This window comes from Cyrtonyx montezumae, unplaced genomic scaffold (assembly GCF_038088225.1).
Source record: "Cyrtonyx montezumae isolate F1298 unplaced genomic scaffold, pur_monq_1.0 scaffold_32, whole genome shotgun sequence".
NCBI lineage: Eukaryota > Metazoa > Chordata > Aves > Galliformes > Odontophoridae > Cyrtonyx > Cyrtonyx montezumae.
In genome coordinates, this window is record NW_027072037.1 from 316,966 (window position 1) to 344,779 (window position 27,814).

The 27,814-nt window shown below is 53.1% G+C and overlaps 1 protein-coding gene across 4 annotated transcripts; it reads right to left on the bottom strand.

The window, feature by feature from the left end:
• Window positions 1–1,351: 1,351 nt before the first annotated feature.
• DHX30 (DExH-box helicase 30) lies at window positions 1,352–27,742 on the bottom strand. 4 transcript variants are annotated; one of them, XM_065744868.1, is made up of 19 exons: window positions 27,545–27,742; window positions 18,586–18,716; window positions 16,448–16,558; window positions 14,889–15,244; window positions 14,001–14,127; window positions 13,219–13,368; window positions 12,405–12,557; window positions 10,130–10,951; window positions 6,859–6,937; window positions 5,980–6,077; window positions 5,338–5,520; window positions 4,501–4,707; window positions 4,076–4,157; window positions 3,386–3,579; window positions 3,153–3,312; window positions 2,277–2,434; window positions 2,010–2,113; window positions 1,778–1,917; window positions 1,352–1,681 (listed from the first exon to the last, which is right to left on the bottom strand). In XM_065744868.1, the coding sequence occupies exons 1-19, from the start codon at window positions 27,573–27,575 to the stop codon at window positions 1,446–1,448; spliced, it is 3,522 nt and encodes a 1,173-aa protein (XP_065600940.1). In that variant the 5' UTR covers window positions 27,576–27,742; the 3' UTR covers window positions 1,352–1,445. The 4 variants fall into 4 exon arrangements, with proteins under 4 accessions (XP_065600940.1, XP_065600938.1, XP_065600937.1 ...); XM_065744866.1 differs by lacking the exon at window positions 27,545–27,742 and adding an exon at window positions 23,710–23,920; XM_065744865.1 differs by lacking the exon at window positions 27,545–27,742 and adding an exon at window positions 23,710–23,920 and having other exon boundaries at window positions 5,338–5,513; window positions 5,973–6,077.
• Window positions 27,743–27,814: the final 72 nt, after the last annotated feature.

Here is a 27,814-nt window from a genome sequence, read left to right on the forward strand (position 1 = left end):
CGTGTTCTCATTCTTTGGTGTTGTAGGGCGGCTCCGGTGCTGCCGCAGTGGGGGGCAGAGGGTTGGGGTCCCCCCCCCGGGGGGGCAGAGCTGCTCTGTGTCCGTGCAGGGCCGCACACCTCCGTCTCCTGAGCACCATTTCCCGATTTGATGTTGTGATTCTTCTTCCTATTGTAAAGAGTTGAAAGAAATAAAAGCTTCTCGGTGTCGCCCTCAGCGTGGCCGTGTGTCTGTGGGGGAGCATGGGGGGTGGGGAGGGGATGGGTTTCACCCCCCCGGGGGTCTGTGGGGGCAGCAGTGGGGAGCACAGGGCCCCACAGCCCCCTCCCGCCGCGGGGACACGCACGCAGCCCCCTCCCACGAACAGAACGAAGAGCACGGAGGCGGTTACTACTCTATCCCTTTTTATTGTCTTTAATCTATGTTGTAAAAAGATCCAGTATCACATAACAGCCACTGAAGTATCCCAATATACCACACTAGTTCTGAACCATTTAGACAATAGCTGAGTCTTTTTTTTTTTTTTCTTTTTTTCCTTTTTAAACCTGCTGGAAAGGGGGAAGAAAAAAAAAAACAGGAAAAAAAAAACCCATATAGTGCCCTTTATATGGGCTGAAAGAAACACTGCTCAAATCATTGTGACAACCTCAAGCAAGTGAAATGGATGAGATGCGCCCGTCAGTCCGCAGCTCCGCTCCTGAGAGCCCACGAGGAAATGGAATGGAGTGCAGAACAGAAGGCCCCACGCTGCCGGGGCGCAGCTACGAAGAGTAAGAAATGGGGGATAAAAACAAAGCCCCGTGCCCCAGCAGCCTCACAACAGCCCTGTGAGGTGGGGCGGGGGAGCAGGGATGCTCGCAGTCCTCGTGCTGCACGATGCGGTCCCCGCTCGCAGAGAACGAAGGCTCCGTGCCCACGCTGCCACTCCGCGGCGTCCCGTGGTGCACGACGACGGCGACCCGTCCTCCTCGGCGTGGGGAGGACGAGAAGTCATACAAAAAAAAATGTCAGAGGAACAACTCAAGACACAAGAAGTCCCAGCGCATGGGCAGCGACGAGTCCACGTCTCGCACGCCGCCGCCGCACCGCCGGTCCCACGCGGAGCGGTGTCCCCGGGGCTCCCAGCACGGAGCGTGGAGCTGTGTCCGTCCTCTGGAGCTGGAGGAGCTGTGCCCCAGTGCTGCTCCATCCCGGCCCCGTGGGGATGGGGAGGGTGGCACAGCCGTGTCCTCGTGGTGCGGTTCCAGTCCTCGGCGGGCGGTGCTGCGCTGCTCCTCCTCGCGGTGCCCATGCACGGAGCCGACAGCAGGAGATCAGACAACATTAATCTTCTAGGATGGAGAGAGATGACTTCACAAGGGATAAATAGAACTTTTATTTAAATAAACATTTGTGAACATCTTTATACAAATTACAAGTCCCCACACAAATCCTGCGGCTCCGCCTCAAGCGCCGAAGCTGCCGGGGGGGCCTTTGAGCAGATCCACCAGGATGTCGAGCAGCTGGCTGTGCTGGTGGTGCAGGTCGCCGGGGATGGCCGCCATCTCGTAGCACAGGCACGTCTCCACCATCTTGGAGAGCGAGACGCGGAAGTCGCGCAGCAGACGGATGGTGTACGAGTCCCCCTCCAGCACCAGGAGGTCGCTGTCCGTCAGGGACACGGTCGCTCGCCAGCCGTCGTCTTGGGAGGGGGAGGAGAGAAGGGGTGAGAAGAGGGGTTGGGAGCTGCTGTGGTTGAGGCCCTGCCCAGCTCCTCGCCGCCCGGGGCTGCACTCACCTCGCACGTGGATGTCTGTGTCGGTCATGAGCAGCACAGCCAGGGGGTGGACCTGGGAGGAGTCCCGCACGAACACCCCTCCGTTGGACTTGACGGCCATGAAGTACGTCAGCCAGCGGCTGTACAGCTTGGAGGCCTCCCTGCACGGGGGAGCCCCGTGAGCCGCAGAGCCGCGGCAGCGGGGGCCCGAGGCGCAGCTTTTGGGTCTCAGTGACACACGTGGGGTGCTCACCTGTTGATGGTGGACTTGTGAAGCAGAACGGTGCCGGCCTTCGTCCGGTACGCGTAGCTGTTGGGCTTGAACTTCCCTTGGCGGGTCACTTTGCCTTGTCTCACCTGGAAGGAGAGCACCACGTGAGGCAGCGCCCAAAAGCAGCCCCCCCACGGCTGGCTCCTGGAGGATGACCCCACCCAGATGGCTCCCAGCTAACACAGGAGAACCGAGCACAGATCAACACAGCCCGCTCCTCACAGCGACCACGCAACGGGGAGGCAGTACCTGGATGAGGTTGGGGTAGAGCCCGGCCATGAGGACTCCCTTGACCAGCTCCTCCTCTTCGCTGTACTGGTTACATACGGACGAGGGCATGGTGCAGTCAGATGGGGAGGACACCAGGAAGGCTTCGTAGAGGTTCTCTGAGAACTGCTTGACAAGGCCTGTGGGGACAGATGGCTCCACTGAATCACTCCCCTCTCGCCCTTCTCCCACCAGCAACAAAACAACCCCAGCAGGGCAGCTCCAGCTCCATCCTGACTGGGAGGCTCAGCCTCAGCACCAGGACAGACCTTCCCTGCCTGTGGCCTCCTGCAGCCAGGGCTGCCTCTGCACTCCTGAATTCCAAAGCCAAGATTCACCTGCAAGTCTATCCCGTTACTGCACAGTGCTTTTCATACAATCATTCAGGCTGGAAACAACCTCTGAGATCCCCAAGCCCACCCCCCATCATACCCACTGACCACGTCCCCAAGTACCACATCTCCACAGTTCTGAACACAGTGAACCCCCATCCCCTGGGAACCTCTGCCAGCACCCGACTGCTCTTTGGGAATAGGAATTGTTCCTAATATCCAATCTGAACCTCCCCTGGTGCAACCTGAGGCTGTCACCTCTCATACCGTCGCTCCTGGGAGCGAAGGCCGACCCCACCTCACTCCAAGGAGTGTAGGAAGCAATGAGGTCTCCCCCTGAGCCTCTCCTGACCCATCCCACTCCCTCAGCTGCTCCCCACAGCTCCGCTGCCCCTCTCTGGACACACTCCTGAGCCCACACGCCTTTCTGGCAGTACAGAACTGAGCACAGCACTGAGGTATTAAACAGGAGCAGTGCTTCAGCCTCTTCAGGGGACAGGAGGAGCAGCAGCCCTGTGTCGCTCACCGTTGATGAAGCGAAGGCTGGGGCCATACAGGTAGTAGTCCTGCAGGTAGTTATCCCTGGCACGGCTGTCTCTGCGTCTCAGCACCTCCTCCCATCCTGCCACAGCTCTGACAAACGCGAGGTGATCGCTCCCACTCTCCCGGCTCAGAACAGCCTTGGCCTGGCAAGAGGGACACAACGTCAGCCCACAGCTCCTGCCCCCTTTCCCACCCTCCTCCAGGACGTCTCCTCACCTTGTCCACCTCCGCACGGTTTTGCAGGCTGCTGCTGAAGGGGTCCCGGGTGAGGCAGGAAACGATGACGAGCAGAGGGTGGAGGCAGCGGTAGATGGAGGCCAGGACGATGGCCTTTGCCAGCCGAGGGTCTGTGGAGATCTGGGCAAGGCGTTTGCCCAAAGTGGTGAGGGCTTCTCGTTGGTCCAGCACCCCTGCAACAGAGCCAACCACGAGGGTGTAAGCAGCAGCTCCAGGCAGGGGCCAGGGGGCAGCCAGCTGCTCTTGGGATCTGCCAGGAGAATCTCACAGCGCAGGGGTCATGGAATCCCAGAATGGTTGGGGTTGGAAAGGGCCCCAAAGGAGCCCCAACCCCCACTGGAGGGGAGCATCGTGGGATCCCCCCCAGCTCTGGCTGCCCAAGGGCCCATCACAGCCTCGGGCACCTCCAGGGGTGGGCACCACAGCTCAGGGCAGTGCCAACAGCCCACCAACTTTAAATAAAGATCTCCCTGCTGTTGAAGCAAAGCAGCACAGGAAATGAACCAGCACTACAATGTGTGCAGTATGAGGAGTCCCTGTCAACCACCATCCCTACCCAGGGACAATCCTGCCCAGTCTGTCCCACGGGATCCTGTGCCAACTCTCACTTCCCACATTCAGACAGCAAACACGTTCCCATCACACCCACACCAGGCCGCATTAGCTCACCAATTTCCTGCAGTAAGATCACTGCTTCATCCACAGCTTTGATGTCAGGGCTGTCCAGAGCCTTGGACAGAAATTCAACTGCCTGCAATGCACACAGGAAAAAATAAAAGGCATGTTTCCCAAACCAGCACGTGGGAGAGCCTCCATGAGCCCACTGCTCTGCCCCAGAGCCACAAGTTCCCCTCCTGGCTTCCCTGCAGGAACGTGAGTGCAGTCCTCTCCACTTATGCACAAAGTCTAGGTCTAATCTCTGTATTTCCTGGTCTCATCTAGATAGCAGTGCATTTAGGGAAGCAAGAACTAGAGCCATCATCTTGGATTTTTCCAGCTTGTGTTTGTGGTAAAACCCCCTCCCTGGAACAGGCCCCGGGGGCACTGCATCCTGCTTCAGTCAGATCAGTCCCGCGGGCACACACGGTGCTTACTGTTTTCTCTGGCATGTGGATCTTGGCTTGAACCACCAGGTTCTCCAGTGGGGTGCGCAGGATCTCAGGAACCTGGTAGGTTGGCATCTTGTCCAGACGGCTGCGAGGGAAGAGGTGATAGGCAAATCCTGACTGGCAGCGGCCAGCGCGGCCCCGTCGCTGCACGACGTTCGATTTGGACACCCACACTGTTTCCAGGCAGGACACCTGCAAGAAGGAGGAGCAGGCAGGAATGCTCCTGCAGCTGGCAGTCCATCACAAACAGAGCCTTCCACCTGGTCTGTAAACCTTGGGAACTCCCCATGACCATGTGCTGAAGGGCAGGAGAAGCTTTGCCATCCTCCCGCATCCTTGCGCTGCCTGTCTCCAGTGAACAGCAGTGCAGAGGCCTGAGGCACTCAGCACACAGATGGCATCGGGATGCCACCTGCTGGACACCTGCCTGGTCTCCAAAGCTCAGTGCTCACCAGGGGCTCCCCACACAGCCCTGCTGGGAGCTGCCAGAAGCAACCAGATCTGTTGCAAGGTGTGAACCATCAGCACGGCCTGGCACTGCACCGTGCTCTCACACAGGGAGGGGCAGCAGGACACAGCCAGGATCCCTTCTGCCAGGAGCAACAGCAGCACAGCCACCTTCAGGCTCTTAGGAAAGCATGCTCAAAGGGACTTCGTAGAGCCCACCACCACCAGAAACACAGCCCAAGCACTGCAGTGCCCCAAGGCCAGAGGGAAGTGGCCCCACTGTCCCTGCAATGCCTTCTCAGACATTGCTCTGAGACATCCACGTGCTCCCCCACGTCCCAGACGTGCTCAGCAGAGAAAGGAAGACATCAGTACCTTGGTCTTCAGATCGTAGCGCTCCTCCTTGTGCGTGCCACTGTCCACCACGTGGACGATGTCGTTGATGGTGATGGAGGTCTCTGCGATGTTGGTGGCCAGGACGATCTTCCTGACACCAGGTGGAGGCCGCTGGAAGATGTTCTGTTGGTCCATCATGGGGATGTTGGAGTGCACTGGCAGAGAAAAACAGAGTCAGCCCTGTCCTGCTGAGCTGCTTTGCTGCACAAGGATAAGGTGAGCTGAGAGCTGCAGCTGTCCTGGTACAGTCACCTCCCACCTGCAGGGGTGGGGAACAGGGTGGGACACTGCTTGTACTGCTGACGCTGACAGCAGTTTCCTGCCAGCCAGACCCCAGGGGAAAACAAACACAAATCACACATCATCTCTGGTCACATCCCATCCCACAGAGGTGAACAGCCCCAGCAGAACGTCACTGTGTCCCATCCCCTTCCCCAGTGCAGTTCTTCAACGCCCCCTTTAACTTCATCAGAAATACTTACTGACAGGGCCCCTAACATTTTTACATCCTATTTTCCATGCTACAAATCAGTGATGTAGGGAAATTTCCAGCAACCACACAAAGCAGCTGGCCCCTCCTCCTGACTGCTGGGGAGAAGGACAGCCCATCTCACCTGGTAAGACGAGGTACCGGCTGTTCTGAGAGCCCAGCATCTCCAGCAGGCGCTGCTGCACCCCTTTGATTTCCTGCCACCCGGGCAGGAAGCAGAGGATCCCACCTGAAACAGAGCAGGAGCACATGGCACAGGAATCCAAGCATTCTTTCCCAGTTAGACACAGAAACTGCTTCTGCCATCCTTCAGTACAAGAAACTCAAAGCAAAGCAGGGCCCAGGGCTGCGAGCTGATCCCCAGGAAACCTGCATCACCCTTCTGAACAAATGACACATACAGCGTTACGGGAAGTCCTCCCAGGGAAACGTCCCTGGCCTCAACACATACCTGCTATGCTGCATCCACTTCTGCAAGCTCGTTAGGGCAGAGTTTAAAACCAAAAAGAAACAAGGCTAGCTGCATTCTAGCAGTGAGTGCCTTCTATCAGCTCTGAAACACTGAAAGCTCTTAGAAGTCATCTCAGAACATTGTCTTCCCCACAAAACCATCACCTCCCGGGAGAGGCACTTAGTGGCAGTGGTCCTCCAGTACAGGAGTCCACCAAACAGTGCAGACAAGTTCAGCACTTCAGCCCAGAACTGCTGTATCTCAGGACACTGTGAGTGAGACACACCAGTGCAGGAACCAGCATCCAGCCCAGATCCCTTTTGGACTCCAGAAATGAAGTCTGAGTAACTGCTCAGAGCACTATTCGCTTCCTGTGGCTGAGGCACGAGGACTCGGAATGAAGTGGCATCACACTGCTCGACACCTCTTACTTCAGCAGGAATTCAAGGTGGCCTCGCAGAACTCAGTGCAGTATTTTCTCTGTGAAGGGTCTGGGCTCTGTGAACACCACTTTCCCTTCCCCCCCCAGAAAAAGTAAAGGGGGGAAAGCAGAACCTACCTGGTTCTCCATGGGCATCAATCTGGAGTACAAGGTCGGTGATCAGATCAAGATCAAGGACACATTCATCATCTGATTGCTAGATAAAACAGTAAGCACAGCCAGGTCATGTTTTGATACAGGTACTAAGGGAGCTAGGAAGAGTGCCCTCCTAGTTTGGCTGTTTGTAAACAGAGATGGGTTTCATGGGTGGAGGGGTGGCTGCCTCAGGCACAGCCATCGTGCAATGGTTGAGTTGAAAAATGTTTGGTGGTATGGGAAAGACTGACAGCAGAGCTACGACCCTGGATCCTACACAGCAGACTGCAGAGGAGCTACTCAGTACTGGGTACGGGGTCTACCATCAGTGGGAACATCTGAAGAGCCATCTTTTAAGAGTGTAGGAACAGGTAAACCCAACATGTTGGAAGCCAAGCAGGCAGCCCAGCTGAATGGGGATCTCCCAGAACTCAGGCAGAAGAGCAAAGCATGTGGGCTTGGAAGTAAGGTCAGGCTACAAAGGAGGAATAGAGAGATGTCCTCTGCCATCACAGGGAGAAACTCACATGTCTAAAGCTCAGAACTGAAGCTGGCACGTTGTGATGGATAATAAAAACAGGTGCTGAACTTTTTGTTTGGTTGGTTTTTAAGTACACTAACAGCAAAAGGGAGACCAAAGAAAACACTGCTCCATTACTTGATGAAGTTGGCCATCTCCAAACAGGGATGAAAATAAAGCACTGAATGGCTTCTTCACCTCTGCCTTTAACACCAAGCATGGCTTGGAGCACCACAACCTGGGAGTGATGAGCTCTCAGCTGACTTCATTTACTGCTGCAACTGAATGCACACAGGTCTATGGGTTCCAATGGGATTCATCCCAGGGTACTGAAAGACCTCACTCAGTTCTCTGCTAACAGCCTTAGGAATCTGCCCAGTTCTGGTCCACTGGAAGCTTGCTCACGTTATTCTGATCTTCAAGAAGGGCAAGAAAGATGATCCTGGTAATTGATTAGCACCTAGTAAACTTCTGAAGATTTTTCTAGGAGATACTGAAAAAATACTTGTAAGACACCATCAGTCAAGACCAGCACAGGTCCACAGTGGGTGAGTCGTGCCTTACTGGCTTGATACCCATTTATGACAAGGTTCCACTGCCTTCTTTTCACCCTCCAGGCAGGTACATAGTGTGGGGATTTTGGCAAAGCTTTTGATATTCTCACAGCATCGATCTGGACAAAATGTCCAGCATACAGCCAGACACACACTAAGAGCAAGTGACAAATTCTGCAACAGGGATGGTGTAACGATGGATGTATGCAGAGGCTGGGGACAAGTGGCTGGAGCACAGCCCCCCAGAAGGGATCTAGGGGTTCTGGTTAATAGTAAGCTCAACAGGAGTCAACAACGTGCCCGAGCTGCCCAAAGGGCCAAGCAAGTTCAGCTCACTGGAGGAAAGAAGTGACAGCCATGTTGTACTCGGTGCTGCTGTGGCCTCTACTCAAGTACTGTGTGCAGTGCTTTGGGATCCACAATATAAAGGATATAAAAATACCAGAATGTGTGCAAAGCAAGGCAACAGAGTGCAAGGCTTAGAGGGCACAGTTCATGAGGAACAGCTGAAGGTACTTTGTTTGCTCAACTTAGAGATTGAGGCCTGACCTCACTGCTGCCTGCAGCTTCCTCATGATGGGGAGAAGGAGGTGCTGATCCTTTGGTGGCAGGATGCAAGGGAATGGCTCAGAACCACGTCAAGCAAAATTCAGGATGGATATCAGGAAAAAATTCACTGGGAAGGTGGTCAGGCACTGGAACAGGCTGCCCAGGGAAGTGCTCACAGCCCCAGGTTTGTTGGGTGTTCAAGAAGCATTCAGACAACACTCTCAGATATACAGGCTCTACTCTTAGGTTGCCCAGCGTGGAAACAACATTTGGACTGAGCCATCAGTGTGGGCTCTTCTAATTTAGGTTCCTCTGTGATTCTAGGAGGACACATGCAGAGGAATAAGCAGCACCCTCAGCAAATTTGCTGACAATACAAAGCCAGATGTGGCTGATCCAGCAGATGGTTGCTGAGACACAGAGAGGAACTTCCACAGGCTGACAGAAACCTTGGGTGGTTCAGAAAGAAAAAAGGCAAAGGCTCCAGCCTCTGGGGAAAGCTCCCCGTGAGGACAGGCTGAGGGCTGGCCAGCTGGAAACCTGCTTGGAGTCTTGATGGCCACCAAACTGAGCACCAAGCCAGCAACGTGCTCCTTGCAGCAAAGAGCTCCAGCTTCCCAAGCTGCACCAAGCACTGCCAGCAGGTTGAGGGAGGTGATCCTGCCCCTCCACCCAACTCTGGTGAGCTCATCCAGGTCTGGGCTCTCCCATGGAGCTGCCAGAGCGAGTTCAGGGAAGGGCTGTGAAGATGATGAAGGGCCTGGAGCACAACTCCTGGGAGGAAAGACAGCCTGGAGAAGAGGCAGCTTAACCTGTGCGATTATCCAATGGGAAGGAACAAACAAGAGAGAGCCAGGCTCTTCTTGGCTGTGCCCAGTGACAGGGCAAGAGGCAAGAGGCACAAGTAAAATGCAGAAAATTCTATTTAAGCACAGGAAAAAACACCTCTACTCAGGGAGAGATCGAACACTGGAGAGGCTGCAAAGTCCCTATCCTTGGAGATATTCAAAACCTCCTCCTGAGCAGCCTGACTGTGCTCTGAGCAGGGGGGCTGGCCCACATGAGCTGCAGGCCTTCCAACCTCAACCACTGTGATTCCACGACCTGCCAGTGAAGATTACCCACAGTACACATCTGGAGGCACTTTCCAGAAGAACAGTGTGAAACAGGAAGACTAACTGCAAAAAGCAGCCACGAAGGAATCGAGTCATGCAAGACAACGAGTGCTTGGGCAACGAGAATGCTCCAAGGCACATCCATCTTAACCCTGCTCTGGACATGCATGACGCATATACACAAGCACACTGAGCTGTTAGCTTACTTACATATCAATTTACTTCATGCTGAAGTGTACTTAAGCAAGGTCTTTTTTGCAAGGTCTTACCAAACGTAAGCAACTTAAACCCAAATATGAAGTTGTCTCCACCCGTAACTTGGTTAAAACACAAGGGATACTGCTAAGCCAAATTTAGCTCCTGAGTGTTGGCCTGGAATGAAAGCCAAGCAAACACTGCTAACGACCAACAGGAAAGAGGGAGCAGTTCCAGGCCCAAACTCTCCCCATGCTGATACGGCAGAAGCCGGCCCCGTGTCCGAGGGGAACAGCTTAAGCACCACGCTGCACACCCACCTTTATCTCATAGTGCCGGTGCCGGTGCCTACCCAGCTTGGCCAGGATCTCCTCGAGATAGTACTCCTTCACTGGGTACATGAAACCCGGCACCTTGACCACAGGGCAATCCCCAAAGTAATGTGAGAAACGCTGATTGTCTCCCGTGGCGCTCATCAAGACCAGGCGCAGGTCGGGGTTGAGCTTCTGGATGCCTTTGAGCAGGATGAGCAGGAAATCCGTGTTGACGTCGCGTTCGTGGACCTCATCGACCACGACGTGGCTGACGCCCTCCAGACTGGGGTTTCCCTGCAGCTTCCGCAGCAGGATGCCCACGGTACAGAAGAGCAGGGCTCCCCCCCGGGCAGGGGGCTTGCTCTCCAGTCGCACCTGGTAGCCCACGTTCTTCCTCATGTTGGGACCCAGCTCTTGTGCCACGCGCTGGGCCACCGAGATGGCGCTGATCCTCCTGGGCTGAGTGATCACCACGTTGCAGCGCGCCCCGCGCCCCTCCAGGATGTAGTGCTCCAGCAGGAGCTGAGGGATCCTCGTGGTTTTCCCACAGCCTGTGTCTCCTGCTATTACGACCACGGGGTTCTGCTCAATGGCTGAAAGGATGGTGTCCTTGTGAGGGTCCACGGGCAGCGGGTGACTCTCCTGCCATGAGGATCCTCTCCTTTTCCAGAGGGCCAGGAGGTTCTGACTGAGGCGCACTTCCTCCGCTTCCAGCATGGGGATGTACGTCTTCCCTGTGATGGCATCGCTTATGGCACCGGACTCCTTGCTCAGGTTCATCATGTCATCAGCAATCCGGGGCCTGGATTCCCTGATGTCCACTGGGTACTGGGAGAGACAGAGGAAGTTGTGAGGGAAGTTTGGTAACAAGCTTCAGAAGGAAAAAAGAAAGAAGTGCCCCAGATGGACTTAGTCCCACGGGTTTTGCAGTGACCAAAAAGCTGTATTCAAGTCTCTGCAGACTGCAGGTAACTCAGCCTCCTAATTCTCACTGTACATAACCTCAACTCAGAATGCAACTTGAGCAGCTCCCTGCACCCTGCTTATCTTCTGAAGCTCAGGATCTGTCCTGACAGAAATACCAGCATCGATATGGGAACTGACAGGCACAGGGCAGTACCTCATGCTCTCCAATAAGTGCTACACCGTATGCAAGCGATGCAACCACCCCAGAAGCCAAACTTCTGATACTGTCACGTTGTACCACCACTCTCCTCACCTTCACAAGGTCCAGACATGTAACCTGCACAAAACTTAAGTGTTTACTTTGGTCAGAAATATTCAGTTCTGGTTAAGTTAAATATATATAAGCCCAGTATCCCACAGGAAAAGTGAAAAGGAGCAACAGTGGGTCAGGAATCGAGAGGAACACAAACCAAACCATTGGCCCAGGTGTTTAGAGGATTAAAATCCAGCTGCAGATCAGTAGTTTTGGATTCAGGCTTCTTCAGAGTCACACAGCAAGCCTCCCACGCACTGTGACACAGCCACACATATACGGAGGCAGACCAAGCACCTCCAAGATGCCACTGCTTTTCTAACTTCTCTGGCCCTTAGAACAGCTCACTGAGAAACAGCTGCTGCCTCAGGCAGTCTCACTTCCTAGGATGCTCACTACTGCTTCCTTTACTTCACAGTGTCTGCAAAATACTGTAAATGTCTCCAGAGATCTACAATGCTCAGCTCCAAGAGTGCACCTGTGCAGCACAGTGACTACTTGTCATCTTCCAAACACGGGCACTATTTCCAGTGACTTCAGTGAGCTGCAGACATTTCTACCTGTGGTACCCTCATCCTCATCTAACCTCAGCTCTAACTCCTGCTTTGACAATGAATGCTCCCAAGGAACCCCGTCCTGTCCCCAGGGAACACTGCTTCAGCTCCCACGGGTGTCAGCCTCACGCCAGGGACAGGGATCTCCTGGCTGAGCAGGGGCAGGTGCTGGGGGGGGTCTGCATCCATCACTGAATTACATATGCTGGGAGAGACACTGCCAAAGGAGAGGTTCAAATTTCCCAGCACCAGGCCCTCACAGAGGAACGAGGCACAACCAGTTTTAAGGGAAGTAAAATCTGTTCATAACAAATGCATCCAGAGAAGACCCACTGCACATAAAGGGTCTCCTTTCCCAAAGGGTCAACAAAGATGGATCAGTTTTGTGGTAAAACACTGAGCCATGAAGTCCCCCAACACTCTGACGTGAAGTTCCCAGCCAGGGTACAATTTCTAAAGATGAGGGTGATGAACCAGAGGTGGTTCTGAGACACCCAAGCGGCCTTACATGGTTCAGATAGTTCTCAATTTTGCGCAGGGTTGCTTCAGGGACTTTGATGTGGCAGGGCTTCCTCTGGTTCTCACCAAGCTCTCGCAGGGAAGTCATATTATACATAGCATGGCTGAGTGGGTTGTTGTTCTTGTCCACTAATCCAAGGCTCTGCAAAGGACAGAAGCAAAGAACATGAGACAACACTGCTGCACAAAGCACGCTGGCAGAGGCAGGTCCTGCAGGTATTGATGGCCTAACTCCCCACCTCACAGCCCAGCCCTTCGCTTCCTGCTTTTGCCATGGCAAGAAATGCATTCCTGTCACAGAAACAGACACACGGAAGCGAAAGGCTTCATTCCCTCAGCACAGTGCTCACAAGGAGGCCTCAGTAAGAGCTGTCAAAGAAACCACAGCCACATTGGCACGTGACAAAACCCTCCTGGCACGGGGTCGTTAACTCCCTTGCTACTCAGGACTAAGTCCCACTCTGTTTTCCTGGACTGCCTCTGATGGTTGTAGAGTCTGCAGAGAAACCTGACACAGCCATGCAGCCAAAAGAGCTCGTCTATGAGAACAGGAAGGCAATCACCAAGGTGTCCAAGGGAACACCACTTCAAGAGTAATCCTAGACATCACTTTGTTGAGGGCTCAAAACAAGCACAAGGGGTCATCACAGCATCGATAGCAGAAGGGTACAACAGCAACTGAGATCAATTCTGAAATCAGAGATGAGAAAGTTCCACGTGCCATCACATTAGGTTCAGACCTGGTGAGTCAGGTGCATCCACCTACGCGTGACAGGTGGGATGTGGGAGCTGTGTGTGCTTACCTTAAGCTTCTGGCAGGCCAGTGCTGCTGCTTTGTTTTCTGCCTCCACCTTGCGCCGGCCCTTGGCTGCAAACGTCATGGGACAGGGCCAGCGGAGCGTGAGCTTGCAGATCTTGGTCTTGGTACCGACTGTACGGAACTGCATGTACTCCTGAACGTTGGGAGAGGTGGGTAAGAGTCCTGCACAGGCAGACTTGAAAATACACCCCAACATTTCTAAGCAGAGCGTTTACTGCACTCAATTCCACCCCGAACCCATAAAGCAGAGGCAGAAGTGAAAGGAGACAGCTGCTCCCTGTGGAGGGGAACGCCACTGAGAGCACAGGGCGTGGAGCACAGCTGGTGTCTGCTGAGCACACAGGGTCTGGAAAAGGGATGGGTGACACACACCAAGGAGCAGAGCCAGAGGACATGGCAAGAATGGAAGTGTGGAAAGATTCCACTAGGGCAGAAGTGACACATTTCTGAGTAACACAAACGTGTATTTGTTGCAGACATTAGGGGAAATGACAACTTACCTTGGAGAACAGCCTCCTTTATTCAAACAACAGCTCCTCTACTGCCTGGACCTCAAGTAACCGTATTCCTGGTGCTTCTTCTAAGACATTTCCTTAACTCCCACCACTAAGACTTCCTCTCCTCAGGCTGATTTCTGCTGGCACAGTTAACCTCCCTTCTCTCCCCAGTTCCCAGCTGCTCAAAGCAGCACCCGAAGAGATTCCAACTGAAGCCTCTGAGCTTCCTCACTGCAGGTCCCAGGGCAGGGAACAAACAGCACCTTACCTTGACTGTGGAGGAAGAGGTTGCAATCTGAATCACTTGGGCCAGGAGATTTTTGGGAAGCGGGAACTGTGTCAGAGCACGGATGGCAGTGTTGTCATCTGTCATTTCAATGGAACTCCCTCCTCGGCTAGATGGAAGGGAACAGTTTGATACACAGATATCCACTCTATCCTCAGACCCATCTCACTTCAGGTCTGCTACTGAGGACTGAAACTGAGTAAAGGTGACCTCAGTCGCCCATCAGTCAGGCTGCTCTTACTGCTGCAATCTGTCAATTACAGAATGATTGCCCCGAGCAGCAGCGTTACCTACTATAAAGCAACTAGAACTTTACAGTAGTATTACAAACCAGGCAGCACAGACAGCTCTTAACTGATTAAAACAAACAAAAACCAAACCAAACAACACAGGGTTATTTCCGTATCCAAACAGCATCCCTAAAAACAACCACCAGCACCAGGTCCCTACTGATTTCAAGTAGTCAACAGGAGAAAAAGGTCAGACTTGTGCTCATAAAGTCAAGCAAGCACAGCAATGAAAAGGAGCAGACTTCATATCGCACTCAGCATTTAGGGGATCAGAAAAGGACTCCTACCTGCACTACTTCTGGAAACAGAAATCTTTCAGCCCAGAATGCTCTACCCAAAGGATGAGACTTCAAAGACAGTGCTTGAGCAGTGTGAAAACAGCCAGGTACAAGACCAGGCTGCCCCACTACTTCTCCCATACAAAACGGCTCAACAGGCAGTGCTGGGTCCACCTACAGCTCACACCAGCAACGTGGGAAGCTGCAGCTGAGTTCTGAGGAGCTATGGGGTGCCTCAGCGACAAAGGAAAAAATCTCTCCTCCTTACTGCCCTGCACGAGCAGCTATCAGGACAGACTCACCTTGCATCTCTGCCCGGGGTTCGAGCATCCTGATGTGCCATGGGTAAATAATCGGAAACATCGATTGCTTCTTCTTCCAGCTCTCCCTCCTCCAGCTCCCCTTCCTCCAGCTCCCCTTCCTCCAGCTCTTCTCTCCTCATGGCTTTGGGCATCCGGCCCTGCTCCATGGGCTGGATGGGGTCGTCGGGCTCCATCCGCCTCCAGCAGGTCGACAGGTCGGCGAGGGAAGGGCCGGACTTGGAGCGCCACTTGCCCTCGGAGCACCACCTCTCGTCGGGGCAGCCGAGCTGGTCGGCCAGGAGCCGGTACTTGGCAGCGTCAAACAGCTCGTTCCTGGGCCCCAGCAAACCCCAGCCCTACAGGAGAGAAACCAAAGTTAGACAGAGGCAGCGAGGAGGCAGAAATGGGTAAGTGCAGGGAACTCAGACACACGTGGTGAAGGACAGAAAGGAAGGAGCGGCTCCTTTAGGTTACGCAGAAATAGCACGTCCAGGAACTCAAAGCTCTCCTTCAGACAGCACTTGAAGGAAGGGAATTTGTACACCAGCCTTCCCTTCCCAAAGCACAGCTGCTTGGAGTTCTGTACCTCCTTAGAAAGGCCAGGCCAGGATCTATAGTGCTTTACAAGGCTTTAACTCTATTCAGCACCGTGTAGAGCACAAAACACATCTTTCTGGCAAGGTCTTACCAAAAATAAGACCTGCAATAGATTAATTACACCCTGAGCTCTCTCAGAAGTCCCATATTAGAAAAGGTTGTATTATCCTGCCCTGTAGGAGTGCTTGGGACAGCAAGAGTTCACTTTGCTGCTCTACTCAAAGTCGCAGTTAGATGCTCTCTGCCCCAATTAACAGTGCCACATTGGAAAGCCAGAAACAATGCTTCCCCTGGATGCTGAGGAGTGAGGATAAAACAGAAACGTGTGTCCAGTGAACATTAACTGAATGAGCACCAGCCATGCTTCAGGTACAGCCAGCCAGCACAACGAGTTCTGCTAATCATAGGATTAAAGAAAGCAGCTGAAGAAACTGCTAGCTTCAAGGCTGCAATCCTTAACTTCTGAAGGCTTAGCTTGAAAACCAAGTAGTCACTTCTAAACGTAGCTTTCTTGATCTACAAGCAAATTAAGAAGTTCTGCTATTGTCAGAGCACCTGCAGCATCTCCTCCAGGCTCCTCAGTGGGCAGCACTGTTCCTACTCCACAGATGAAAGGGAAACTCCAAAAGCAAACTCACCTGCCTGGGGTTACAGACAGAATTCACGGCAGAGCTGGGCACAGAACTGCATCTTATTCTCAGCCAGCTGCTGTGTAACAACAGCAAATCTTACAAGGTGACCTTCACAGCCTTCCTGTCCCTGTTTGATGCTGGCTGCACACGCGCTGACCACTGCCAGCCACATGTAACAGGCACAGCAGTGTAACTTCAAAAAAACAGTACAGCAGAACACACAATTGCCACACTCTGGTTTAAGTGAAGAAGGGGTACCAGCAGAACAGGCAAGGCCTGCACACTCGAAGCCTTGTTTCACCAAGCTACAGAGGAAGAACAAAAGCTCACCTTGAAGAGCTGGCACGCAGCAGCTGCTGCCTGTCTCTCAGCATCAATCTTCTTGGTCCCATAGCCTTCTACCTCCACGTTCTTAGGCCACTTTATGTGCAAAGTGACTTTCTGAAAAGCAAAGATAGCCAGTAAAGTGAGACAGGGCAATGGCTCTCCTTCACCAGCAGCAGTTACTTCAAACACCTCTGAACTTAAGGTAAAGAAGGGAACTACAAATGAAATCCCAAACAAATGAGCCAAGCTTCACAGACTGCAGTGTCAGCAAAGAGGAATCAAACATCAGGAGCTTGTTAGCAGAGCAATTTAGTTTCAGAGTGACCACTCTGATGTGTGATAAGCAGCTGGGCCATGCCTGAGAAGCAGCACACACCATCTCAACACTTTTCCAGTTGCAATGTCAAACAAATCTTCCTCGTTACCTCACCATAACCAATTAGCAGCACAGTGCACCAGTCACACAGGCAGGTACCACACACATCAGGCAAACGAGAACCCAGCCTTCACTTTATCCTGCCCAACATGAGCTATTAAGAGAAGCAACAGCTCCCCTTCCACCAGCACAGCTGGTTCAAAGCAGCTGCAAAACTCACAGAGGCAAAAAACACCAAGAGCTGAGCTCTGCCCTTTTGGAAAAGCCATTCCAAATCCAGAACTCATCCCACTCCCAGCCCTGCAGACACTGTAGCTGAGTTTCTCCAAGGCTCAAAGAGGAATGCCTAAGGAATTATCTCCTGTTGCTGCAGCAAAGATGAAAGGTGGTGTTCAGGCCTGCTGGGAAAACCCCACCTATAAGGCTAGGGGAAAGGCTGTGACTCCTCAACAGCCTCCATCTGGCTGCCTGCCTGCCATCTGAATCTCATCTGTCCCTAGGAAATTGCTGCATACTTTTCCCAGGGGCCCTGCATGAAAAGGCAGACCTGCTGAGAGAAGAGCTGTCTCACGGAGGCCAACGTATCAGCACGCACAATAAAAAGTCTTGTCCTTTTCCAACCAAGGCTTGCCTCACCTGTCCTGCTGTCCCTACACTTTTTTCTGCTTTGTTAATTTACTCCCTAACCCTCATTTCCTTCTAGAGCAGTTTATTGCTTGTTTCCCCTTCCTTTCTTTTGCGGATTTATTTTTTCTCAAGCAATCTGAAGTTACAGTCAGCATCGACCTACGTAAGTGCTAACAAGAATTTGATCTGATTATGCACTGGCTATGGCATTTCACAACATAAGATAGAAAAATGCACTACTGCTTGAGGGAGAGCAGGCAACACATCCTCAAATAATAAAGCAACTGTGAGGTACCCGTTTGGATGCACTGCCTAAAACAGAGATGCTCAGAAAGGATGAGGTCACGAAAAGCACCTGGGACATTTTAAGCCAAAATGTTATTGGAAAACGTTAATCCATGAAGTCCTGGAATGGATGTTACAGTTCAACCTCAGCTGGAAAGGGCTCCCTGAGCTGCAGTGAGAGGGCTGAGGATGGAGACAGGAGGAGGGGACCCCTTCAGCTCTGAGTGCCCACCAGCTCAGGACACCTGCATGAACCCCAGCACACGGTGGGATTTGACTCCTGGATCCAAGGAGGGCTCGAACTCTTTGGGAAATGTTTGCCTGGAATTCCTCTCGTTCATTTAGCAACAAGGCCTGGATTTCACCTTGTCCTTACGTAGTACTGATAGTCCTCCTCCATTTCAAACAAATTCCCTTTTTGTGATTGCAATTAAACATTTTAGGCTTTTTTGGGCATTTATTCTGTGAGAATATAGAAACAACAAAATCTAGCCCTGCTAAGGTCTAAGAGACAGCCCTTTGCTTTCTGTTTCTAAGGCAGTGGGGTATGCAGCCCCACACACCTGAGGGCAGACTGTGTCCCTTCCTGCTCAGAAAAGACAGAGCAAGAAAAGAATCCACCCTTCCAGGTTCAAAAGGAGAGGGACAGGAGTCACATCTATGTACTGTTAAAGCATGCGAAAATGAAGAACAGGAAGGGAGAAAACCTGTCTGAAAGGCTCCAACTTTTCTGTGGAATTAAAACAGGGACATAATGTTCTCTATTAAAGGGTTGCTTCCAGGTGCAGCAGTGTTCCTGGCTCACTTTCCCTCCCAGGCACCACACCTGCCACCCCCAGCACTACAGAATTACCTTTTTTCTAGGCCCATTGGTATGGATGTACACCAGCTTGTCCCTCGCATGGGAAATGCCCAGGGCCCGTCCAATCACGCTGTTGAGCAAGTTTTTAGGCTGTGGAAATTCCTTTAACAGGTCTCTGGAATCTGGAGGGAAAAACAGAAAACAACAGAAGATCTCAGCGTCTCACAGTTCTTGTGCAGTCCTGCTCAAAGACGTGTTGTAACGAAGGTTACAGATCAACAAGCAGGCACAGGTAGGAAGCAGTTCACCTCCAACATCTCCAGGCCTCAGCAAAATGGTGGCATCAGGGCAAAGCCTCCTGAGTGCTGAGCACGAGACAACACTGCACATCCAGAATACCCAACAATATTTTTATCTCCGATACTTTTCCTCAAATGCAGAGGTTTTTTCTCCCTCCCCTACTACTACTCTCTGCAGCCCTGACAGAGACTTAACTCCACAGTTCAGAGATGTTAAAGCAACTCCAAACTGCTATGGGATTGTTCTCCATCCCCTGAAAGCACAGTGCCAACAGAGAAAGCAACAGACTAAATACACCCAGATGAACCTGAATGCAAATATCCCCGCACAGAATTCAAAGCCCAGCTTAATGCAAGGAGCCAGTGCTGCTTCCTCACTACGAAGGCAGAAGAGGCTCTGTGTCATCCTTTGATACCCAAAGCCAACTGAGCAGTAACTGGAACAGACTCTGATATTTGCATCTGCCTCCTCGAGCACACGCATCACCTCAGGGTTAAACCCGGGGTCTCAACCACAAGGGGTTAGATCCTGACATCACAAATGGAAAATAACACTCTGGGACTTCATGCTTCAGCTCGAGTCCTTCCTGCCTGAAGCTCTCACTTGGAGGCTGGAAATGTGTACCACGCTGCTGAGGGTAGCAGGGCTGGTGAGACCGGGTTCAGCTCCATGCGGCGATGGTTACACCGCAGCCGTGATCTGACAAAGCTCAACCAGAAAAACAGAGCACACAGTTTTTGCTGGGTTCAGAAGTAAAGCTGTGCACTGCACGGACCTGCAGAGCCCCAATGGCAGTGTCAGGGAACAGGAGAGGGGGACTGGCAGCAGAAACACAGCGAGAGCCAGCACACAGAGCCAACTTCAGCAGTAAGTGCTCCATCAGCTGGCATCCTGCAGACCAACTCGAGGTGCAGGAACTGCCTTTCCGGCAGCTTCCAGTTCTCTAGAGGTATTTGAGTTACAGCAGTGAGTGAGAAGTCAGCCCTACACAACCATCCCTGCTGCTAGAGCCCAGAACTGCGGGCAGAGCACCCAACCTGGGGAGGAGGAACCACTCACCCGTGCCTCTCAGAGCTGCCAGCACGTCCTCCTGACAACAGTGCCTGCAGCCACTGTAACAAAGAGATAGGGACTGCTTCCAGCAAGTACTGAACAGCTCTGTCATCCTCAGAGCAGCTGCACAGTGCAAGAATACTGCAGGGATCTGTGCAGCACGAGCACTCACTGGGAAGCAGAGCAATGCAGGCAGCATGCAGAGTGTAGCAAAGGTCAGCTGTGCCACACCGGTGCTCGGGCAGAACAAAAACACAGTGCTCATCACATCACCCTCCCCAGCAACAACAGAATGTGCTGATCCAGGGGTCACAAAAAGAAACGTTAGTGCTGTCAGGTTTGAAAGTTCCTCCTCCAAAGCACACAAGAGCCAGCTGAATCGCAGAGAAATCGTTTCCAGAAGCCAGGAGGAGCAGACACTGCAGGGACTCGGACTCCTTGGCACACACAGGGACCCCGTGCTGGCTCAGGTTGGTGATATTTCAGCCTGCTATCAGAGGACAGCGTTAAATGAACACAGCAGCACTGCCACCTGCTCTCCTCACCCACACAACACCACGCAGCTCTCAACGCTCTCCCACTGCTCTTGGATGGGGGTGACAGTCAGCCACAGCATCACTGCTGTACAGAGGAACAGGAGAGCCCTGAGGCTGCTGCTTCTCACACACCTGGACGCAGCACACGTGAACGAGCAGAGTTCCTAATGAAACTATCTGTCTGGGATGAGGCACCTCCCTGCTCACAAAGCAAGCCCCACGTGGGGAAGTGTGCCTTCACAGCCAGCACTGCTGCTCCCACACTGTCACCTGCTGAGGAAAAGAGGAAGAGCGACCAAAACCGCAGCCCTCCTCGTGTCGGTTCTGATTTCCATCACTGGAACACACAGAGGGGGGAGAAGTGGCACAGTTCCCAGATGCGCTCTTAAATTCATTTAATAAGCGAGAAATAAATATTAACCTCCAGCAGCAGCCTGTGTTATTTGGCCTCTCGTTGCTTCCCCTCTCAAGAACGATACCCTGAGGAGATCTGTGATACGGAACAGATGGAGGCAAGATGTATGTCAGAAAAAAACCCAAACGTTTACTTCAGGACCGAACCGATCCCTCAGATCCCGAGGTGACTTCTCAGCAAGGATCTCTAACCAACAAAGCCCATTTCTGGCTTGCAGATCCGACTCTGAATCGCCAACTGAGACACAATGTCTTCTCCCCAACTGACAAAGCCATATTCAGCAGTACCATCTGCTGGTGCAGCAGCAGCTCAGAGGCTTGATGGATTGCCCTCGGCCCGTTCTTATCCTGAGATCAGAAGCTGAAAGGACCTTTCTTTGCATGAAGCTGTGCCTCACTCAGAGCTTTTAAAGAAACAATTCCCAAACTGCAGCACTGGATTTGCAGGATGTTTCCTCCCCTGACAGATTGGATTTCTTGGCACCTTCATCTAAAGAGCACATGAATCCTCTGACTGCTGAGAACAGATATTTGGGCAGAAGCAGTTAAAAGGAGAGCAGCCTAATACTCCCAGAAGGAAGCAGAGCTGATCGTCACGCCAGCTCCAAGCTAGAAGCATACCTGATGTCTACAACCTCAGCTCCAAGGCAATGAATACGAAAAGCCTGCCTTGGATAACAGACAAATCAGCACGGGCTTATTGAAAGAAGCCAATTAACTAATTTCTGTTCCTCTAAGTCAGAGAGCACTGAAGCTTAACTCGATTGTGGAAATCAATGACCATTCCAAGTAACACTGAAAGGAGAAAAAAGCAAACAACTCCAGTGGGCAGTGGTTGAGCCTTCCGTTAACCTCAACAGAGCTGACACACAGAGACACCACCAGGTACAGCAAGAGCACAAATAAAATGCCCTACCATCCCTGGGGAAGACAGAGGAGCATTAAATCAATTTCAGCAGTTTTTACCTCCCCCCAAATTCTCTTCCCTGAAGAAGCAATGAACAAGCAGCAAGGAAAGCTGTTAAACAGCACCCATCAGGACATGGCCCTGCTCCAGTGCATTCATGTCAGCAAAGAATGCTCCCAATACACCAACAGTCCACGGGGAGAATGCTCTGCAGCTCCGTGATAGCACCTCACAAGGAAGCAGCCCAGACACGTCTTCCCTGGGAGAGATGGAGAGTTTCATCTGGCACTTTGCTCAGAGCACACCACAACAGTGTTAGCTTTTCTTGTAGCCACTGCAGGCAAGGCTCCTTCCAAGTACATGGCAATAGGGAACAAATGCAGTCTCACCTGAACAACAAGAATGGCTAAACACACAATAACCAGAGGGGAACTGCAGGACTGATGGGCAGCCTCTGGTCTCTGGCACTCTGAACTCAGCCACAGCACCCAGCTCTGCAGGGGGGAAGGCCACATGCCCCCCCGAGGCTCAGGCAGACTGCAATTCTTCTGTGACACTGGGATGGCAAACGGAACTAGGTGCAGGGAAGGATTCCTTGGCAGGGCAAACAGCAGGGTCAAGGCCACGTGCATCTCAGTGGGAGCAGCAAGGCTGGCTGAGCAGGCAGAGGAGCTGTCCTCAGCACAGACCCTGCTTCAAAATCCCGCTGCTCAGCCCAATGAAGTGGAGCATTGGATGTTAGTCCAATAAAACTCTGCCAGTTTTAAAGCTGCCCTCAGATTGCAGTTTATTTTTCCATATAGGCCATGGTATCCATGGCTGTGAAGAAGAGCAGTCAAGTGCGGTGGGCTAACAAAGTATCTACTTGTTGCTGGCATAGCTCTTACTCTCTTAAAGTCCCTGCGAGTTCAAGCTGTGCAGGTAGGGCAGACCCACAGCAAGACCCTCCGGGAAGTTCTGTCCACTTATCTGACACAATCTGATGTCTGATGGAAGAGGGCCACACAGATGCTCATGGGACGGAGCACCTCTGCTATGGGACATGGCTGAGGGCTGGGGGCGTTCGGACCAGGGAGCCCTCCCTGCAGCCTTTTGGTACTTACAAACAGGAGGGAGGGTGCCTTCTTACTTGGACTGACAGCAACAGGACACGGAGAGATGGCTTTTAACTAAAACTACTGGAACTGACAAAACCTCCAAGGTAAAGCTCTACAAAGCTTCTAAAAGTGGAACTCTGAACCCAAAGAACTCAAAATCACAGAATCTCAGAGCCACGGGGGTAGGAAGGATCTCTGTGGAGGTGCCCCAATCCAACCCCACCCCCCCCACTAACGCAGGTTCCCCAGTGCAGGCTGCACAGGAAAGCATCACACACTGGAAGGGATCCACAAGAACCACCGAGCCCAACTCCCGGCTGCACACAGCACTACACAAACACCAGAAAAAAAAACCTGAAAATAAACGCAGGGATGGGTGGAGAGAAAAAAGTCCAGAACACGAAGGAAAAAATAATCATTAAAAAAGAGAAGTGAAAAAGGTTTAACGCATAACCAACCAGACGGGCACGGGGGAGGACCGCAGCCCGGGGCGCGCAGCCTCCCGCCAATGCCGTCCGCGAGCGGCCCCGGCACCGCACGGCTCTGCCCTCCCCGCGGGGCTGCCCCGGCCCGGCCCCTCCGCGCGACCTTGAGGCGCTCGGCCCGGCCCAACAAAGGGCCGCACGAAGGCCCCGCCGCCCGCCGGTACCTGCGCCGCCGCCCCCCGCCTGCTCTCCCGCTCCGCGCATCCCGGGGGCTCCGTCCCCGCAACGGCCGCGGCCTGGCCCGGGCGGGCTCGTGCACAGGAGGGCCGCGGGAGCGCGCACGCCGCCTCCAATCCCCCCCCCAGGCCCCGGGCAGCGGACTCGCTCCTCCCTTCCGCTGCGTTCGGGGCCGGCTGCGGCTCCCCCCGGCCGCCTCTCCTCACCCTTCACCATGGCGCTGCTCCGCTTCTCAGCGCCCGGAGGAGGCGGCTGCTCCTCCTCGTCCTCCTGCCGGGCCTCCTCCAGGCCGTCGGACTCCGCTAGGCGGGTGCACAGTCCCCGTGCCCCGCGGTAGCAGCGGCCGAGGCGCAGCGGTCCGGCCGAGCCGCAGGCGGCCGCCGCCTGCAGCAGCAGTCCCAGCGCCGCCATCTTGAGGCCGCCCGGTGCCGGCAGCATGCGGCGGTAGCGCTGGGAGGAGGGGGGATAGAGCGCCGCCTTCCGGATACAGCGCCCCCCCGGCGGAGAACGAGCGAGGAGGACTCGGCGTGGAGGACCGAGAAACGGAGGGAAAGGAGAAAAAGAGGAAAACGGGGAGAAAAAAAAAAGGGAATAAAGGGGGAAAAAATAGCGGCTGCCGAGGGGCTGCGCTGCTGCCTCCGACCGCCACGTGGTGCCGATGGTTCGCCCCGGACTCGAATAAAGACATTTTCACCCGCAGATCTCCAGCAGCCCCCTGCCAAAACCCGCCGCTCCTCCCCGTGTGCCCACCGCACCGGCACCGGCACCGGCACCGGCACCCCGTGCAGCAGCACCGAGGGCTCAGGAGCTTTTCTGGGCTTCATTTTGAGAAATAGCCCCAAAACAGAGTGCTGTCACACAGCCCGGAAAGGTTCCCCTGCTCTCCTCACACACTGACAGCAAAGGGCCCTTTCTGATCGTCGGTATAAAGGCACAACAGGGGCTGCCCCACAGCCGGAGCAGCACCGTGGGTTCCTCACTGCCTTCCTTCACTGCCCATGCCCACCTGCACCGCGGTCCATGTGAACTCAGGGCCAGAACCGAAGGCTGCGGGCAGCACAGCCGCTGGTGAAGCAGCTGGGAGGGGAGGAACAACCTCAGCATCAGTACTGAGTGGGCTGAGCTGCTGGAGAGGAGCTCTGCACGGAAGGAGCTGTGGGTCCTGGTGGACCTGCGCCCAGTGTGGGGCTGCCCGGCTCCAGGCACGTGGGGACTGCTGGAGGGAGCCCTGCGGAGGGGGCAGAGGTGGTGGGGGCCTGGAGCAGCTCCGGAGGGGGACAGACTGAGAGCCCCGGGGCTGTGCAGCTGCAGGAGGGGAGGCTGAGGGGATCTGAGCAGTGCTGATGGAGATGTGAAGGGCGGGGGCAGGGGGCTCTGTTGGGTGCTGCCCAGTGCCAGGACACAGGGCAGCAGAACAACAACTTGTTGCCTTTGAGGGTGACAGAGCCCTGGCACAGAGCCCAGAGGGGTGGTGGAGTCTGGAGTTGGACTGGGGGATCTGGAGATGTCCCTTCCAACCCCTACAGCCCTGTGCCACCATCACACCTCAGGTCAGTCACAGCTCCGGGCTGCAGTGCCATCCCCTTCCTGCTCTCAGGCTCCACACGGTGCCTTGGGCAGAGAGCACTCAGCGCAGCAGTGCTGGCTGAAATCCAAACACTACAGGGAAATTTCAGTTTGAAAACGTCCAAATGATTTCTATTTAAAATCGTGTATAAATTGCATCATTCCTGGCTGCAGTGCACATCTGCAACTACTGTTACACCGCGTGGTCCTGGACAGCAGACACATTATTAGAGGTGAATACGTTGTGTGTGAGGCAAAATGTCACACGAATGGCTGTTTAAACATCAAGAGGAAAAATCTCTTTTTAAAATTGGAAGTGAGGAATCCCCATGTATGGGAACTGTTGAATCACGGTCTGCTCCCCACATCACTGACTGATAACCTGAGGTGAGCACTGAGTCAGCCACAGGAGCACAGGTGAAGGCAATGCACCTGTGTGACCAGAAGGGGTGGAGACATCATTTAGACCCCCAGACCCCATTTAAGGGCTGACCACCACTGGGGAAGGATCTGTTTCTGAAGATTGCTCCTTTTGACTTTCCTACTGCAAACCTTGGACTCACGGGAGCATTTCCCTTTATTTTAATTGTCTCTTTCCATTGTGATAATCTTTCTATTTATACCATCTGTAAAATATCATTAATACAATATTATTTCTCATTATCCATTCTGTTGACCATACATTCCAATAAGCCATAAAAGGACTAATGAGAGTTGACAGAGCTGTACAGAGCCCGTATTGGAATCATAAGAATGGCTCAAGTTGGAAAAGACCTTCAAGATCATCAGGTCTGACCTCAACCTAATCATACTACCCTAACCACACTACCCTATCCCACAGGAAGAGCTTCAAAAAGCAGAGAGCCATCAAACAGGATCCTGTGTAGGAAAATGTTTGGAAGGGCCCATTTGGATATCTGAAAAAAAGTCTTATGACACCTTTGCCTTTTACGACCAAATCTGCCTTTTCTGATACACATGCAGTGATTTGTCAGTGTACAGCTGTTCTTCCTAAAGCAAATCAACCAACCAAAAAGCTAAAGGACAGATCCTGAAGCAGCACCAGAAAACAAAACAAAACAAAAAAAAACCCCAAGAACCCTACGGGAAGGAACCTATGGCTGGAGATTAAACCACAGTGATTAAAACCAAAACAAGCAGCAGAAAATAGATAAATAAGGCCTGTGTCTGAGGGAAATCATGGAAACACACAGAGGGAAAGAGAAACGAGGGAGAGGGTGCTGGGAGGCAGCATGCTGGCACGTGGAGTCAGACATGACGAGGGCTAGTGGTTTGTCACTCAAGTAATACAATTATCTTATGAGCACAGAAAAAAAAAATAGCCAAGACTCAATTCATTACAAAATTCCAGAAGTCACAGACTGCGTTAACTCCATCCCAACAGCTTTATTTTGTAGAGGTGGCTGTCAAACAGCACATACACAGCCACTGAAAGCCTTCCTCTGGGCTTGGCCTGGTCAGGCTGGCTGCCATGAGCTGTGGTGATTCCTCCTCTCCAGGCAAACCTCTGCAGGGCTGCAGTGCTGAGCAGGAGCTCATTACCACACCTCCTCTAAAGCCTTCCTCTCCTGGAGCACAGGCATTACAGTGGCAGCACAGTGGCAGTTTGGCTGTGACAAACCACTAGCTCTCACAGGGAAAGTTCCTCAAACCTCAGGGATGGGAGGCAGTGATCCAGCACTGGATTGGCCGTGCTGGAGTACTTCCATCCATTCTGTGCTCCTTATTTTAAGGCCAAGTCACAGAAATTGAAAAGGAATGAAGTGAACAGAACACCTGTGTTGACTGGAGGGATTCCTTAGGAGATCACCACGAAGAGGTTGGCAACGCAATGACAGGAGAGAAAGAACATGAGCACTGAGAAATACTTGGAGCATGCCAACACCAAGGAGAAAGCACCTACTGAGCTGGTACAAAAGGATGCAGTCACATGTAGGATGAAATACAGGAGGCAAAAAAGCCCTTCCTTAGAGGGGAGCCCTGTTCAGCTTTACTCCTCAGAGCCTACACTGTCAGTTATTGGGTGACACAGCAGGGCCTTCCCCTTTCTGAATTCTGGGGTCCCTGACGCTCCCTGGGTGCACCCCGAGCACAGCACTCGGGTGCCACACCAAGCAAGGGACAATTCAGACACAGGGGCTGCAACCACTGCTCTCAGAAGCTGCATGCAAAGCAAGCTGAAAGTTTGGGGCTCTCCTTGAGAATGGAAAGAGCGTGGCCAATATCACACTCTGTGCTGTATGTTACATACATCGCCTTGTACTGCATCGTACTGCTTCCTTTTGGTCCCTAGTGTGTTGAGAAGGAGGTCTGGCCGTGGGACAAACCTCCCACTTCCTTGCAATAAAGGACAGCACTGGTCCTTCTAAATGAGTTTTCCTGAGGGCACTTGCCAAAGCATTTAAATTTCTGCACAAATGAAAAACAATAGCTGGAAATTATCTCAGTCCTTACCTTTAAGGGAATTCAACGAGAACATCTCCATCACAGCAGAGAGCCTTGATTCCTAGGAGAGCAAGAGCAGCAAAAAGAAAGTTAGAACTCACGTCCCTGTTGAGACATTTGAAGCCTTTAGCACACATTAAGCTGGGTGTCTTTAGGGCAAAACAGCTGACAGCCCACGCTGAGTTCCACCTTGGTGCTCTGAGCTCCCCGTTCCACCCGCAGCGTGCTCCTTCCCCTGCTGCCCCGGTGTGAGCAGTCACTGTGCACCTGGATGGAGGC

What these genes read in the sequence shown, in the direction of transcription:
- DHX30 (XM_065744866.1), bottom strand. Translation starts at nt 23,914, where the DNA reads ATGGCGGCGCTGGGACTGCTGCTGCAGGCGGCGGCCGCCTGCGGCTCG. An exon ending in ACCCCGGGCAGAGATGCAAG is followed by an intron (nt 14,128 to 14,888) that starts GTGAGTCTGTCC and finishes CCTTCCATCTAG; the next exon opens with CCGAGGAGGGAGTTCCATTG. An exon ending in ACCGGCACTATGAGATAAAG is followed by an intron (nt 6,938 to 10,129) that starts GTGGGTGTGCAG and finishes TGTTTTATCTAG; the next exon opens with CAATCAGATGATGAATGTGT.